Source organism: Lingula anatina, chromosome 8, assembly GCF_051362555.1.
Source record: "Lingula anatina isolate TDL-2025a chromosome 8, LinAna3.0, whole genome shotgun sequence".
NCBI classification, from domain to species: domain Eukaryota; kingdom Metazoa; phylum Brachiopoda; class Lingulata; order Lingulida; family Lingulidae; genus Lingula; species Lingula anatina.
Window position 1 is genome coordinate 10497878 of NC_141774.1, and position 18273 is coordinate 10516150.

Sequence of the window (18273 nt, forward strand, 5' to 3'; positions counted from 1 at the left end):
AACGATAGGAGAAACTGTTTTGCTATGCTCTATAAAAAAACAATCAAAATCATTCAAGCCCTACAAGCCACAAATTTTTTTTAACAATTTTTTTGCAACCAACATTTATATAGTCAAAATGAATAAACTTGAATAATTAACTCTAAATAGTCTTGTGAATCAGAGGTACAAAAAGTGGTGTTATTTAAACACTGTACATGACATTATTTCTTGTTTAAGTATACTGAGTGTTCTTGGGTGCGAAGAATGAACATTTCAACTTCACATATGACATATCTCCACTAGTGTCAATTAAATTATATCATTCTTTGTTCTGTCTTCATACTATGAGTAAGAAGAGAAATCCTATCCCAGTCTTGTTTCCATAAACCTCATGGAAAGAAGTTTCAACTGAACATAAATATTCTCCAAGTAGGTGGTATTTTCCTTTCTGAAATAAAGAAATATATGTAACATGACATATGAATCACATGAAGATTTGTCATTGCTCAATTTGGTTAGTTTTTTAATGTGTTTGGCACACCGAAACTGATTAGAAAGCAAAGCTGACAAATACACAGACACCATACAGGAAACAAGCCAGCAAAACTGAAAATGCTGAATCTTGACAGCAAAAAGTGCACCAAATAATGTTAAGGTTTTCTTTGATGTTTTGCTATTAAAGACATTTAACATTAAAGTAGCAAGTGATCCAGTTTTACAGGATATATAAGCCACTGAATATGTCCATGGGTGAAAGAAAATGATAAAAAAATAATAACTACTGTAAATGTCAACTGATCATGCTGATTTTAGAAAACCAAAAAAAATCTACTCATTAAATTGGTAGTGAAACAAGAATATGGTTTGAACTGCTTTAGTCATTTATGTAAAATATGAGATATAAACATATATTTAACAATATAATGTGTATAATTTTAGAAAAGTAAAGAAGAGCACAATAATATGTGAAAATGTATGACCAATTGTGTAACTTAGAATTGAAATAAATAAAATAATTCAGTTAACAAATATTATTTGTCAATTTATAGTATTATGAAGTTGAAGAAATGTGGAATTAAGAGTTTCACATGCTAATTTGATGATAGTGCTCATTACTATTTTGTGTAAAAAGTAAATAAGTATAACTTGATAAAGGAAATGTGGACGCATTTGGTCCGGTATAATCTGTTGCTTGTTGATGTGTCATATTAACTGATTTTGAAATGTATTGAGGGACATGTTGTATCGGATTTTGACTCTTCAAAACTAAAATGAGTGTGACATTATTTTTCCACATGTATAGGTAGAAGTAAATAAACTTTTTCTTTTTTTTTTGAAGTATCATTCTATAAAACTTCTGCACGTGTTTAGCTGTATATGTGGTTGGAAGTACATAAGGTTAAATGAAATTTGGGAGTAATTTGTCTTATAATCTGTAATAAAAATTTAAAGACAATCTTTAGGAAAAGACAAACAGACTGGAAAGTGATCACCAAAATAAGTGGGCAAAACTATAATTTTAAGATCTGCATGATCAAAGTTTGTGAAGACGAGATCTAAGGCCGAGTCATAAATGGTAGTTGGAGTTGTGACATGTTGTCTAAACATAAGGTCTTGGCACATCATTTTTCTGAGAGCATTTGCGTTGTTTTCATGGAGCCAGTTGACATTAAAGTCACCTAAAATAACACATTTGTCTGTCTTATCAATAGTGTCAAGAATATTTCTCAAAGCCTCAAGAAGAACCTGCATTTTACCATGAGGAGGTCGGTAAATTGTGACAAGAACAAAGTCAGGAAACTGATCTAATCGTGTGACAGTAATCTCAATTCCAGAAAAGTTGTAATTTTTTGGAAAATTCTCTGCATACCTATGGTGACTGTAGATAGCAGTACCATGCTGTCTATGACGAGAACTATCATTTCTGTGAAGATATTTATCTTTTAACTGGTATTTTGTATTTAGGTCTTTAATTGCAAATCTGGTTTCTGTGAAAGCACATACATCTGCTTTCGCTACATCAAAATTCTTTCTGATGTCATCAATGTATTTGTGAAGAGAACAGCAATTCCAATGGATTATTTTGAAGTGGTCATCTGGTTGTTCATATAGAAATGATATTGATTTTACAAGTTGTGCTTCTAGCCGTAAACGTTTCATTTCTTGTTTAACTTTGTCAGATATGCATATTTTACTGGCATTTAATTCTAAAATATGCAATCCTTCTAATTTTTCTACACGACTAAGTGCAACATAATGCATGTGCTCATTTTTTCTGCCACTGAGATCTACAACTAATTCTTTCAATGTGTCCCCTTGGCATCTGTGTATAGTTTTTGCAGCAGACAACTGCAGTGGGAATTGTTTTCTTACGACTTGATACTGTCCTGTTTTTCCCAGGTGAAATTGTCTTTTAACAGGAAAGATAGGTGTCCATGTTTTTGAAATGTTACTATTATATAATGGTTTGTTCATTCTTCTGGCATTTTTGCCAATGTCCTCTGCATCAAATTGTACCCAAATTAATTGTCTGTCTAAATCTACCAGTTTCACAACATTTGGTGCACCATTAGTAATGCCATCTTCTGTGTCAACATTTAGGACAACTTCAGTTCTTTCCCCAACTGCAATATGCAGAATCCTTCGTAAATTCATGGTTTTTTTATGATCCAATGGAATTTGCTTTCTGATGTTGTTTTCTAAATGTTTTGGTACAGGCCCAGTGATGGTATCAGTGGCTGCAATTTGAAATTTTTCTCCTTTCGCATTTTGAAAACTAGCATGATTGAAATTTTCTACCAGTGCATTTGTTTGGAAAACATGTAGTAATGGTTGTTGGCTAGTTTTTGATTCATCAAGTTGACGTTCACTGAGAACTTTTATGTCTTTGTCTGTGTGATGTCCTTCTCTAAGCCTATTTAAAATTTCTGCAAACTCTTTACTGTCTTTTTGACGCATGATTTGGGTCAGTTCATACATGTGAAAATGTTTCTGCCACAAATTAGTAGCTAATGGATAATAGTCATTGTTTGGATTTTCAAATATCCAGTTATCAAACACAGGCTTCAGTTGAAATAGGTCACCTATAGCCACAATGCTAACACCTCCAAATAATCTGTCATTGTTTTTTAGTTCTTTTAACCGTTCATTGATGAAACTTAACATTTTACTCCCAACCATTGAAACTTCATCAATAAAGAGAACTTTAAGTGATCCAAGTTTGTATCTGAAACTGTTTAACACATCAGCACTGAGTCTTTTATATTTGAGACTTTGATTTGCAGGAATTTTCAGTAAACTGTGAATTGTGTGGCCACCAATATTATAAGCAGCTTTTCCTGTAGGAGCAACCAAAGCAACTCTTATTGTCCGGAAGTCTTCACCAGGTAAACCTGACAAGTACTTCAAAATACCCTGATACAGAGCACGAGTGACAAATGATTTCCCCACACCAGCACCTCCAGACAGGAATATGTGAAACGGATCAGAATTGGACTTGATTAAATGTAAAACATGATGGAAAAACTCTAACTGTTGTCTGTTCATATTCCTAATCATTTTATAGAAACTGATATCAGGTATTTCTTTATTAACAATTTCTTCTTCAGTGCAACTTTTGGCAGATACATGTATACCCAAATCTTCTGCTAAATCATAGGACAGACCAACAGAAGATTGTACCACATCACTAGGTTCACACTGATCAACTTCATTTTGACATTCAGTATTTGGTGCAACAGTGGCCCACGTATCTTCATCCTCACTATCCATGTTATTTAGATCTTCCATTGCTCTGTGCAATTCATCTTTAGCTGGAGAATACAGTCTCTGTTGTTCCAAAATTTCATTTTGTAAATGTTGACATCTTTGTTCATAACTTTCAAAATTTTGCAAAATGTCAGATTCTTCATTTCTCCATGGAATATACAACATCAATAGCTCACGGTAATGCTTTTCAGGATATAAACTCTCACTGAACCAAACACTGCGAATAATTTTTGCTTTTTTTCGTTTAATAATGTCTGTTTCACATGGAATATCATGAATATCATCCTCAAAATTTTCAAGGTCATGCTTTTCCAATGGCATACCATCTGTATCTAATATTCTAGAAGATCTTTTTTTGCCTCCGCCAATAATATTCAAATTGTTGTCATAATATGCAGCAAAATCTGCAAGGGAAACTTTGTCCAAGGAAGGTAGGCGCCTGCTATAACGTTTCAAAAGATTGCTGGACTCAATATTGTCAGATTCATCTTCTAATTCTTTTATTTCTTCCAGTGGCTTAAGTAATCGTACTCTGTCTTCAGGGGGTGTAGTGTTAATGAATACAAATGATCGAGATGCTCTTCTCATGGGTAACTGCAAAGTGATGTAGGAAGCTTCTTGAGCAGAAATTTCAACATTATTAAGAAATTTGTTTCCAATGTGACGAACTTGCTGTTTTATGTCACTGTTACCTTCTCTAGCTTCTTTGCAAGCTTGATAAAGTAAATCTGACATGCCTCTTTGTCCTTTAGAAATGTAATTTACAATATATGTTGCACAAGCATATATGTCTAAAACAAACTGAATATCCATATTTGCTCTCCATGCTTGTAAACATGACCTAGAATAATTGTTTATCCAAATTTCACAGGGAAGTCTTTTTAAGAACAAAGTATCAGTTTTGATTGTAGATCTCACTGCCAAAATGTAATCTTCTTCTGAGACTTGTACTTTATTTAAAAATTCTTTAAATGTTAGACTGACACCTGTGAAATCTTTGTCATTTATAATATTATAAATCTGTGTCCAAACTTTTGCATATTCTTTCTTCTGTGAAGTGTCTTCAAGGGGTTTCAGAATTATACTTTTTTTCATAGGAGGCTGAGGGAAATGGAATCTGCAAGATTTTTTCAAATTCTTTATGCATGTCCTTGTATGTTTGTGTGTCTGATAAGATACAAGTTCTTTCATTGGATCATCTTCATTTGGTTTGCTACAGCAAATTGTACTATCAACAAATTGTATGATATCTTCATTAGAACTGACACCATAAATAGGTGCATTTTCTATCCAAAGCAGCATGTGAATATGTGGACTACCTCTGTGTTGAAATTCTACACGGTAAAAAAAATCTTGTATTTTACCTAATGGTGCTACTTTGTGGCACAAAAAGTGATGTATCAAACACTGGACTTGATAATCAAAATGCCGTGCACAAGTAATGGGATCACTCTGAATCAAGCGACATTTTTCATCCCAGCTTAGTTGTTCTAGCTCTGATTCTGAGTAATGTTTATTATCTACTAATTGACCAAGAGTCCTGAGTAAATGATTCCATTTTGTTTCAGCAGATGAAAAACTGCAGAAAAAAGTTGCTGCTCCTAGCTGACGTATCATTGCAAATAAATCTTTTTTTGCTTTCTCAAAATATGGGGGAGAACCACGTACTCCTTTTAAGAATGTATAACCTTCATCAAAATGTAAAAGTTTCTCAATTGCTCCAGACTGTTTCAAATCTCCTGCAGTGAGTTTTTTTCCACTTGTTTTATGTTTTCTTACAGCAAGAGAAGCTGACCCAATCAATCTTTTCATCTGCAGTTTTTTTGCTTTAAAAAATATGTTGTCAACACACATTGATGCTCTCCTGTCAATGCGTCTTAATTCCGACTTGCAAATGTCACTGTAGTGTACAGGGACAAGTCTGTTTTTATTTGCAGGCCGCGCATTGCCAAGAAATATTTCAGGAAAAGCCAGTTCCTCACAGTGTTCATCTCTAAATATGCTAAGTGGATGACCTTCTTGACCAGGTGCAAAAGAGTAAATTTTCTCTCTCTCTGTGTCTTCTAAGAAGTCTCTACCTGTTAACATTGTATCTCTTATACCCGGTTTCATTTCTTCCTCATCAATTTCGTCCCAATCTGTAATATCATTTGCCTGTAAGTGTTTACTTATATCTGATTTAGCTTGTGTTACCTGCTTTGTTTGCAGCAAGTTCTTGTTTATGCTATCAGCAGACAATGATGAGTCGCATACACTCTGCACGATATCATAGTGATCAGAGTTTGTATTTTGTAGGTAAATGGCTGTGTTATGTGAATGATTGTTCTGGTCAAGAAAGTCAGCTGAATACTTTAACCATTTCCAAGAGTTACCAGGCTTGCTGTAGACATAGATGTCCGTTTGTAGTAGATGTGCTGCAGCAAGTATTTCTGTTTCAGTACCCCAAACATTTTCAATATCCATGCCTGTTCGTCTTATATAATTTGCTGAGGTACTGTCATTATCACCTAACATACTACTTGCAAAAGCATACTCAAGCTGCTTCATATGACTGACAATGTTGTTTCTAAGTATAATGTGATCATTATCATACAACGTGTCAGAACCAGTGATGGCAAAAGACAAACTTCGAAAAAAACAATTTCCATCTCCAATAACTTTCTTCAACTGCCTAGGATTTGTCAAGAGAATATTATTACCAGTTTCAGGCCAATTGTGTAGACGCTTTAATGATAAGTTTAGTTTCTCGGTTATTTTCTCTTGCCAGAAGGCGTCAACAGGCATGAAATGAAATGAAGTATTGTCAGTTCGTAGGTGTTGTACCTCATTTTCAGATTCACAATATGTAGGTAATATATGTCTTTGCTGTAAGTATGATAACTCCTTTTGCAAGTGTAAAACATTTCTTACTCTGTGTCGAATTTTCTTTACAGTTCTGAAGTATCTTGAGTACCATGTTCTTCCTTGTTTTTTTCTTTTGAACAAGCCATAATAACTCAGTTTCAAATGCTTATATTTTCTTAGAATATGGTGGCGCTTGTAAGCAATGACTTTTTCAATTCGTGCTCTACTAGAAGATCTGATTGTATTTATCTTCTTGCGATATCTTGATCTGCCTCTCCCTTCTGATTTGAATGCAGGTACTCCTGAAGTGTGTGGGTGTTCTGAAGAACCAGTACTTTTTCTTTCATTTTGAATAGAAGCCACAAATTTGTCAACATCAACAGATGGATCATATTTATAAGGCTTGTCTAAAATGACATAGAATTCATCTGCAAAGTCACCATCCTGATCCATAAGGTGCCCTTCTTCAGAAAATTGAATGTTTTCACAATTAGCAGGGCATTCAACACAAACAAATTCTTTCAGTAAGTTTTGTATTTGTTCCTCACTCAAGTTATTAATAGTTGTATGCTCTTTTTTTGTTTGTTCAAATGTGTCAGAGCTGCAGGGATTTTCTTCTAATTTCCATGTTGTGTCTACAGTTATTCCCTTTTCTTGATATAATTTTCCATTTGCAGTTAACCAAGCTGCAGCTTCAAGTACTTTGTTAGGTCTTACATTCTGAGCATATGCATAATTTTTAAATTTCACATTTCTTTTGAGCTGAACTTTAATTGTAGAGCTATCTGCCTCAGTTCTTGGTAACTTTGTTACAGTGGATGTAACATCTGCTGGTATATTTACAACATTTCCTTCTAATTTGTATTGTTTTCCACGTGGAGCTTGTTGAAGCTTCATGAAAACTAACCTTGGGCTAGTTAATCTCCACTCTAAAGGTTTTAAATCCAAGAAGCTGGGTTTTTCTGGAAACGACAGGCCATTCACTATAGCGCATGGAGGAATCTTGTTCTTTTTCAAATGAGAAGCGCATGTTAAACATATCCAATTACTGTCAAATAAATCACCAGTTTCTTTGCAATGTTTAACTGCATTATTCTCCAAATTCATGATAGACTCTGAATTTATCACAGTATGCCTGTACCAAAGTTGTTGACAAATACAACATGTGTAAGTACAACCTTCAGCAACTTTTTTGTGGAATTGTTGTATTAACTGTTGAAGATTGGTATTGATTTTCTGTCTCTTATTACGTTTAGCTACTGAATCAGATTTTCTTTCGTGTTTTCTGAATTCGGGATCAGATCTTTTTAACCTTTTTTGGTTTTTCTCAGTCAGTTGGTATTCAGGATGAGCCCTTTTCAACTGTTTGTGCTTTAGAATTTTGTTCCTCTCATCGATCTGAGAACGTTTTAGTCTCTGAGACTTTTGTTCACTTTTCCTATACTGTGGATCAGCCCTTTTCAACTGTTTGTGCTTTAGAATTTTGTTCTTCTCGTCGATCTGAGAACGTTTTAGTCTCTGAGACTCTTGTTCGCGCTTCCTATACTGTGGATCAGTCCTTTTTAACTGTTTGTGCTTTAAAATTTTGCTCTTCACATCGACCTGAGAATATTTTAGTCTCTGAGATTCTTGTTCACGCTTCCTAAACTGTGGATCAGCCCTTTTCAACTGTTTGTGCTTTAAAATTTTGCTCTTCTCATCAAAGTGAGAACGTTTTAATCTCTGAGATTCTTGTTCACGTTTCCTAAACTGTGGATCAGCCCTTTTCAACTGTTTGTGCTTTAAAATTTTGCTCTTCACATCGACCTGAGAACGTTTTAGTCTCTGGGATTCTTGTTCGCGCTTCCTAAACTGTGGATCAGACCTTTTCAACTGTTTGTGCTTTAAAATTTTGCTCTTCTCATCGACCTGAGAACGTTTTAATCTCTGAGATTCTTGTTCGTTTTTTTTGTACTCTGGATCAGACCTTTTCAACTGTTTGTGTTTTTGAATTTTCCTTTTCACATGGGACTGAGAACGTGTTATTCTTTGAGCATTTTGTTCAGCTTTCCTGTACTGTGGATCAGATCTAAGAAGTTGCATCCTGATTTTATTTTTCTCTCTTTTCAAAATATTTCTATCAGTGCTACTGGTTCCCACAAGTGAAGTATCCAAGACAGTTTTATTCACTGTGTCAATTTTGCTTTGTTGTTTGTCTTCTGTCCATTTTAACTGCCTCTTCATTTCATCATGTAGCCTTTTCAAATGGGGTTTGTGCCAATTTGTTTTATCAAAAATGGATGAAATAGAATCAGAGGTAATGGTATTACCAGTATGTTTTGTTAATGGTACCTTCTTCATTGAACTCGTTTTTGAATACTGAACACTTTTTTCCAAAGGTTTTAAGGATGTTTTTGATGTTACCATATCGGGCTCATTTTTTTTAATTTTTGAAGGAACTGATTGTTGTGATTTTTTCTTTAATTTGTGGGGTAACGTTGAGAGCTTTGGGTTGAATTGCATGTTTGATTTTACCAACTTATCTGATGGTGAAAAATTGTCTGAATATATCACAGACTTACTTGAAAGACCTGGAGCATCAGTGGCACTCAAACTGACAGGATAGGCTGTGTCAATTGTAGCATCTGAAGCATCTGTAACAGCTGTATCAACTGTAGGACCTATATAAGCTGCACGAACAGTAACATCTGAAGCAATGGGAATCTCAGTGTGTTCAGGAAATTCAGCATTTTCAGTGTTTTCAGTAATTGCACTATTTTCACAGTTTTCTGTGATTTCAGTATTTTCAGTAAATTCACTGTTTTTTTCAGTAATTTGTGTAATCTCAGTATTTTCAGTAATTTCACTGCTTTTCTCAGTAATTTCACTGCTTTTCTCAGTATTTTCACTGCATTTTTCTGTATTTTCACTGTTTTTCACAGAGCCCACCAAGGTGGGCGTGTCTACCGAAGTAGACACAATTTTCACAGAGCCCACCGAGGTGGGCGTGCCTGCTGAAGCAGGCACAAAAGTTGATATGGAAGCCTCAATCACCCTCTGTCTTCTTTCTTGCATACTTTTCTTTTGAAGTGACCGCCTTCTGGTCATACTTTGCTTTTTCAAGCGAGGCATCTAGAAATACAAAAAAAAAATATATGTATATAATTTTTATTGGCTCAAAGTTATACATATCCATCAAGATGGTTGAAAGGGGAAAACTATAATAGAAACTGAGAGAGTTGTAAACAGTTTCTTTTAAGTGCAACTGCTTGAAAAGCCCTTAACAAACTACCAAGACTAACAAGTGCACTGAAAATAAAACATTATCAAACAAAAAAATATTAACTGATGTGTTGATTCTGTAATTAAAGGTACATATCAATGGAGTGTGGATCCCCAGTATCGCATGTAAAACACTTCTACTAGTTACTTGTATAACAGAAATGAAGTTAACATGCCAATGGACAAAACAAACTAGAGGATCAGAGAGGCGATACCGCCTCCGAATATTGTACCACCAGCTGGAGCAAGCGCATTCGTACAGACCCCCACATACACAAAATAAGGGACACAGCCACCAGTCTTGTGCTTGACAAGCTGTAAAAATGCAATCAACAAGAATTTTCAAAATATGCAAAAAATATATATAACTAAAAATGGTACAATCAAATTAAAGTTCATCGTAAGGTAGGTCAAAGTTCAATTTCAAGGTTACAGTAAGATTGCCAGTATATGTCTTCCTATTCAAGTTCAATAGTGACTATGGACTTTTCTCTGCCAGTTTTGGAGATAAAAGGGAAGCAAAATTTGCAAAGTTCAGTTCATGGTGAAAAGAAGGTCAAAGGTCACAGTTAATTGCCTCTAATGACTTTCTATTAAAATTCAATAGTAACTATGGACGTATCTCTGAAAATAAAAGCATTAAAAAGTTGCAAAGCATAAAAAAGTTGCAAAGTTCAGTTCATGGTGAAAAGTAGGTCAAAGGTCAATTTCAAGGTCACAGTAAGATTGCCAGTATATGACTTCCTATTCAACTTCAATAGTAACTATGGACCTATCTCTGCCAGTTTTGGAGATAAAAGGGAAGCAAAATTTGCAAAGTTCAGTTCATGGTGAAAAGTAGGTCAAAGGTCAATTTTAAGGTCACATTTAGCTTGCCAGTATATGACTTCCTATTCAACTTCAATAGTAACTATGGACCTATCTCTGCCAGTTTTGGAGATAAAAGGGAAGCAAAATTTGCAAAGTTCAGTTCATGGTGAAAAGTAGGTCAAAGGTCAATTTTAAGGTCACATTTAGATTGCCAGTATATGACTTCCTATTCAACTTCAATAGTAACTATGGACCTATCTCTGCCAGTTTTGGAGATATAAGGGACTAAATGTTATAATTTTGGGGTTACCATAATGTGCCATAAATTTCCTACAGAAAAAATTAATTAAAATAAAGAAAAGGTCATTTTGGTCAAAATTCTTGAAATGGGAGGTGCTCTGAAGTTCCAGAAGTTCAAATTTGATGAAATAATGTCATTTTTGACCACAAGTTGTCTGCTTTACCAAGCCTTATGTTTTATTTTTCCAGAGTTTAAAATTTATTATCCATTACCGTACTGCACATTTTGCTTTCACCACCAATATGTACTTTTTGATACAGCGTAACTCGAAAACCGTATGGAATACAAAAAAATGGAGACCACCTTCAGTGTTGGGCTTTACATGCTCTACAAAATGCAAAAAAGAATGGGTCTCTAGCATTAACGGTTCCTGAATTAGAGACAGTTTTCAGTTTCGTTATCTTATGGCCGCTACTCCCGTGAAAATGCACCGATTGACCCCAAATTTACGGATATGAAAGATGACCTGAAGGGTAACATTTTCCAGTAATATTATTGGTTAAGTCTGTGTGGTGTCTGAATAACAGCGCAAATAATTTTTTTTTTCGTAAAAAAATTCATTTTTTTGAAAATTTTGGCCCGTTTGACCTTGAAATAAAGGTCAAAGGTCAAATCCAAGGGCATATTTGAAATCTACACATATGACTTTTGGAAAGCCATCTGTAGAAATTTTCCCATAATTCCTTCCGTAGGGTAGATAATTAGCATTTAATTTTGCCATTTTTGGACAAGGGTGCATTGCAATGAATGCCACACCTAGACCCCAATACCGACAAAGCCCAAATTTTACGTGGAACGAGTTGAGATTATAGGTGACCTAAATCCAAAAGATGGGTATGGGGGCCCTTACCGTCTAGGAGGAGAAGCGGTAACGGTAACATGGCTGCGGAGCCGGCGGAACAGACCGGACGGGACTAAAACCATGTGTACCGCCAGCGCTAACGCTGGTGGTACAATTAATCACTTCATCAACCATAAAAGAGCCTTAAACTGTATGTTATTTAAATTAGAGGTTAATTTGGACTACTTATCTAACCTAGTAATATTTATGAGTCCCATTTATATACAGCATAGAAAGCAGAGAGAAGAACCTATTCACATATGCCTTTGGTGTTGTTTTAAGTAATGCTAGTTAATTACGACACAGTGACTAGCAACTCATTCCCTCTGTAGGGAACTAATAAGGTGATACTTTTAGCACAACAGTGTTCGATATGCACATTGATGCTCTGGGTGACAAGTAAAATCAGCCCAACACTAATCTGGTCACCATTTCTGCACCAAACACCTGTAAATTGCACATTGCAGACAGATGATCTATTTAAGGGTCTACTGCATATTCAAAAGCAACCTTCAAATGTGAACAATCAGTCATGAGCAAAAAAAAGAATTTTTTTGAGCCTTTTCTCATATTTGGAGAAACCAACCAGTGGATACTGACATTTCAAATTTCAGGGAAGTATACAACAGTATTATATTAAACAAAATTGCCATAAAGGCTTGATGTTTCAAAATAACCAACCCACATATTTCCAACAATTAAGTATCTACCTATCTAAAAGTATTACCTTGGTATGTACTTGGCTGCTAGTAGCTATCTATATAAAGTGCACATAACTTACTTACTTAGATGATCCTGAGACTTAAATGACAAGTATCTAAAACAATACTTACATTCTATTGCCACACTAATTATCCTGACAAGGTGACTGAGTGGCTACGGTAACTGTGAACTGGAAAAAACATAATATTATATAAACACAAATGACTATTATTCCATCTAGCAGTGATGCTCCTTATATAACAAACATACTCCTTTACTTTTCAACAGCTCCACATGTTGCGAAGAAACTATGGTTACTCAAAAAATATACAGTATATAATAATAATAATAATAATAATAATAATAATAATAATAATAATAACTAGACTGCAACTGGCTAAAGCCAGTGGCGGAGGATTCCCCTACAAAATAGGTGTGGAAATGCTCTTACAAGGTCATGTGATGGTCATGGGTTAAATTTGACCCCATATTCTTAAAGAGCATGTGCGAATTGGGGGGGGGGGGGGGGGGGGGGGGGGGGGGGGGGTCAACAAAACATCACTTTTAGCCCACTTCAATATTTCTCCATGAAATAGCCAAATGACCTTGAAGATGAGGATCAAGGTCAAATTTGACATTTGATTTGGGGGTTTTGGGTATATGTTTGGGGTAGTTTACTATAGCATGGTATGACCAAAAACCAGTGTTTCATGGAGAAATTGCCAAACTCAAGATTTCTGCAATGTCATAAAAATTTAAAAATCTATATTAAAAAAAGTAATTATGCAGTCGGCTAACCTTAGATAAATATATAGGGCATCATTTGCCACTATGATCGGGGCTCTGGGACTTCTCGGTTTCTGAGATCTCGGAAACAAACCTTTTTTGAGCCCGTTTGACCATTAGTGACCTTGACCTACTTGCATAAAAGTAGGTCATTATCTGTGGATTCACCTCTGTATCACTGACCATAAGGCCCATAGCCATACAGCTTATACTTAAGGCCTAATGTCAATTTCAAATTTTACAAAATTTGCCTTTAAAAGCCCCTGTGACCTTGAAAAGTAGGTCAAGGTCACTGAAACTGGGTCTCTGGCATATTCTTGCCATAGGCTACCTATGATAATTATTTCAGATTTTTTGCGAAAAAAAAACGCGCGGAAAGAATAACTATAATAATAATACCAAAAACAATAGTATTCCCCTATGGGGAATCCTAATAATAATAATAATAATAATAATAAGACCAAAAACAATAGTATTCCCCTATGGGGAATCCTAATAATAATAATATCTTATAGTCTAAAATCCATATAAAATGTTCAGTAGCTTTTACAGGGGTAAAATGAGGAGAATATGATCAGATAGAGTCAATGAATAAATGGACAGTTAGGATATTAAGATATTAAAATATATAGTACAATGTAAACTAGAGGATCAGAGAGGCAATACCGCCTCCGGACATTGTATCGCCAGCGGGAGTAATTGCATTCATATGGACCCCCCCCCCCCCCCAAAAAAAAAAAAAAAAAGGGACACACTGCCACCAGTCTTGTGCTTGACAAGCTCTATAAAATGCAATCAACAAGAATTCTCAAAATATGCAAAAAAATATTGCTAAAAATGGTACAATCAAAGTTCGGTTCATGGTAAAAAGTAGGTCAAAGGTCAATTTTAAGATCACAGTAAATTCCCAGTATATGACTTCCTATTCAAGTTCAATAGTAACTATGGACCAATCTCTGCCAGTTTTTGAGATAAAAGGGAAAAAAATTTGCAAAGTTCAATGCATGATGAAAAGTAGGTCAAAGGTCAATTTCAAGGTCACACTTAGATTGCCAGTATATGACATCCTATTCAAGTTCAATAGTAACTATGGTCCTATCTCTGCCAGTTTTGGAGATAAAAGGGAACAAAAATTTGCAAAGTTCAGTTCATGGTGTAAAGTAGGTCAAAGGTCAATTTTAAGGTCACAGTAAATTGCTTCTGATGACTTTCTATTCAAATTCAATAGTAACTATGGAAGTATCTTTACCAGTTTTGAAAGAATAAGCATTGAAAAAGCTGCAAAGTTCAGTTTATGGTGTAAAGTAGGTCAAAGGTCAATTTTAAGGTCACACTTAGATTGCCAGTTTATGACTTCCTATTCAACTTCAATAGTAACTATGGACATATCTCTGCCAGGTTTGGAGTTAAAAGGGAAAGAAAATAGCGGAGTCCAGTTAATGATAAAAAGTAGGCCAAAGGTCAATTTCAAGGTCGCACTTAGATTGCCAGTATATGACTTCCTATTCAAGTTCAATAGTAACTATGGACCTATCTCTGCTAGTTTTAGAGATAAAAGGGAACGAAAATTTGCAAAGTTCAGTTCATGGTGAAAAGTAGGTCAAAGGTCAATCTTAAGGTCACAGTAAATTGCCTCTAATGACTTTCTATTCAAATTCAATAGCAACTATGGGCGTATCTTTGCCAGTATTGGAGATAAAAGTGAACGAAAATTTGCAAAGTTCAGTTCATGATGAAAAGTAGGTAAAAGGTCAAATTCAAGGTCACACTTAGATCGCCAGTATATGACTTCCTATACAACTTCAATAGTAACTATGGACCTATCTCTGCCAGTTTTGGAGATAAAAGGGAACAAAAACTTGCAAAGTTCAGTTCTTGGTGAAAAGTAGATCAAAGGTCAATTTGAAGGTCACAGTTAAATTGCCAGTATGTGACTTCCTATTCAACTTTAATAGTAACTATGGACCTATCTCTGCCAGTTTTGGAGATATAAGGGACTAAATGTTATAATTTTGGAGTTACAATAATGTGCCATAAATTTCCTACAGAAAAAAATATGTAACTATGTTCTTGCCTACAGTTGAGTAAAACAGTTGCATCCTATCATTAATACGACAAAGGTTATGATAATTTTTTTCAGGAGGAAAAAATTTAAAAACAGTCCTGATCTTGGGCTTATCATGTACTAGTACTGTATTTATGGAGGTCTTAATGACTATAAAAATATTCAAGAGCAACCTTAGAATCATGTGAACAATCAGTCATGGGCAAAAATAGTGCTAACAAAGAACTGTACATTTTTACATATATGTAAATTTCAGGAAAATATACAACAGTATTATATTAAACAAAATTGCCATAAAGGCTTGATGTTTCAAAATAACCAACCCACATATTGCCAACAATTAAGTATCTACCTATCTAAAAGTATTACCTTGGTATGTACTTGGCTGCTAGTAGCTTTCTAGAGTAAGTGCACATAACTTACTTACTTACTTAGATGATCCTGAGACTTAAAGGACAAGTATCTAAAACAATACTTACATTTTATTGCCACACTATTTATCCTGACAAGGTGACTGAGTGGCTACGGTAACTGTGAACTGTGAGCTGGAAAAAACATAATATTATATAAACACAAATGACTATTATTCCATCTAGCAGTGATGCTCCTTATATAACAAACATACTCCTTTACTTTTCATCAGCTCCACATGTTGCAAAAAAACTATGGTTACTCAAAAAATATACAGTATATAATAATAATAATAACAATAATAATAATAATATCTTATAGTCTAAAATCCATATAAAATGTTTAGTAGCTTTAACAGGGGTAAAATGAGGAGAATTTGATCAGATAGAGTCAATAAATGGACAGTTAGAAAATAAAGATATTAAAATATATAGTACAATGTAAATGTACGTGGCCTATAGTAGCTATATGCAGATAAAATGCATATTACTGGTATTTAGATGATCCTGAGACTTGTGTGACAAGTATCTTAAACAATACTTACATTCTACTGCCACACTAATTATTCTGCTTCAACTGAATGACTACTTCAACTGTGAACTGTGAGCTGGAAGAAATATAATATTATATAAACTCAACTGACTATTATTTAATCTAGCACTGATGCTCTTTACATCACAAACATATTCCTTTACTTTTTATCAGCCACATTGTTGAGATGAAACTATGGTTACTACAAGTATATTAAAATATCACCAGTAATGTCAGCAATTACTGGTACTGTAATACAGAATGAACCTTGACCCCCTTTTGGAGGAAAGTACACATGCTGTTCAACACCATAAAACCAATGCATTATCCTGTGAATCCATGAAATGCACTCTCTCCAATAAAGAAATGTTGCATCAGTTCAGACAAGCAAGACACCATTACCATTTAGTGAAATTTTTTACATAGCCAAGTTTAACTTTCTTTTGTCATGAGTAGTGATGATGCACTTCTCCAAAAGTTACTGCACAGTGTCAAATACTGTAGAGCTAATATGATACAGTTTTGACATGAACACCTTCAGTGTCTGGTGTTATGTATGATCTTTTCAACTGTTGATTAGGATTTTTTTGTTTTATTTTTGCTCCTTAATTGTTTCCAACAGCAGTGTAAATAACTCCCCTTAAATACTAACATTAAACTGAAATTTACAACTTACCAAGCTTCTTCTGTAAACCTGTGGCCTCCTTGGCAATGTGTCTGCTTGCACATTTCTAGGTCACTGCATCTCATTAGTCAAATGAACTGGGAATTGTGGGAAACCTCTTGATGAAAGCTTATAAGGGAGTTCTGGCTTTTCTGTTAACCTCTCCACCCAGAGTGTAATAAAAATGCAACATCTGCTGCACAAACCACCCAAAATGCTGCTTAGTCCTTTCTTGAGTGTGCCAAAGAAACTAAGAATGTGCCAATTCACTTCAATTCTATTTATTTCTGTACTGGTACATAGATTGTCATACAGTGTATAACTAGAAAATTAAATAGCAATTTTTTAAAGTTTTACATTCATAAGTAATGTGGTTTGCCCATAATGGTCATCATGATGGTAGTGACCAAAATATTTTCTTCAATTTTGATGCAATATCACATGATGCTTAACAGTATAATGACCATCAATTTTTAATAACAAAATAGTAACATGGATGTTCAGAAAATGTGCCTAGCAAAGATCTTCAAGCCAGTGAAAGTTCAAAGTCACACCTTCAAAAAGCCAAAAATACAAATAAGTTGAAAATAATAAGAAGTAACACAGTTTTCTTGTCATAGTGTTTGAAGTAGCAGTGCAAAAAGTTTTTGTCAATTTTGATGTAACATTACATAATAAATTACAGAATAAATGTCACCAATTTTGATTGACTATAAATAGCATGGACATGTAGAAAATTTGATTACCATTCGGCTTCATGTCCATGGGAGCTCGGAGTCCCACAATGAATATGCCAACACCATAAAAATGAATATTTCACTAAAATGTATAACTTCCAGAAAAAGAAGCCAATTAGACTGCTTTTCCAACTCAGGCTGCATTTTAGTCCTGTGTTTCTTTTTTGAACGTTTGACAATCATAAGTAACATGGTTTTCCCATTATGGTCATCATAGCAGCAGCACCTAAAATTGCATTTTTCTTCTATTTTGATGCAATATTACATAATGCTTAACAGCATAATGACCATCAATTTTTAATAATAAAATATATGTATCATGGATTTTCAGAAAATGTGACTAGCATGGGTCTTCAAGCCCGTGGAGGTTCGATGTCTCACCTTGAAAATGCCAATATGTGAAAAATTAAATTTTCACAAAAAACTGTTTAACTGCAAGAAAAATTTACCAAACAGACTGCATTGTCTACTGAAACTGTATTTAAGTCCCATGTTTCTTTCCTGTCAGTTTGAGAACAGTAAGTGACATGGTTTTCCTTAAATGGCCATCATGGGAGCAGTGCCCAAAAT

The 18273-nt window shown here is 34.6% G+C and overlaps 2 protein-coding genes across 5 annotated transcripts; both read right to left on the bottom strand.

Annotated features, from left to right (window-relative positions):
* Positions 1 to 6: 6 nt before the first annotated feature.
* Positions 7 to 18267, bottom strand: LOC106175835 (uncharacterized). Of its 4 annotated transcripts, XM_086993976.1 has the most exons (6): positions 16979 to 18267; positions 16316 to 16378; positions 15840 to 15905; positions 12641 to 12699; positions 9156 to 9705; positions 7 to 430 (listed from the first exon to the last, which is right to left on the bottom strand). In XM_086993976.1, the coding sequence occupies exons 5-6, from the start codon at positions 9703 to 9705 to the stop codon at positions 387 to 389; spliced, it is 594 nt and encodes a 197-aa protein (XP_086850102.1). In that variant the 5' UTR covers positions 12641 to 12699; positions 15840 to 15905; positions 16316 to 16378; positions 16979 to 18267; the 3' UTR covers positions 7 to 386. The 4 variants fall into 4 exon arrangements, with proteins under 4 accessions (XP_086850102.1, XP_086850104.1, XP_086850105.1 ...); XM_086993978.1 differs by lacking the exon at positions 12641 to 12699; XM_086993979.1 differs by having other exon boundaries at positions 15840 to 15898; positions 16316 to 18267.
* LOC106150504 (uncharacterized) lies at positions 437 to 9147 on the bottom strand. The gene has a single exon (XM_086993975.1). It carries the CDS (start codon positions 9094 to 9096, stop codon positions 1429 to 1431), a length of 7668 nt encoding a protein of 2555 aa, XP_086850101.1. The 5' UTR covers positions 9097 to 9147; the 3' UTR covers positions 437 to 1428.
* Positions 18268 to 18273: the final 6 nt, after the last annotated feature.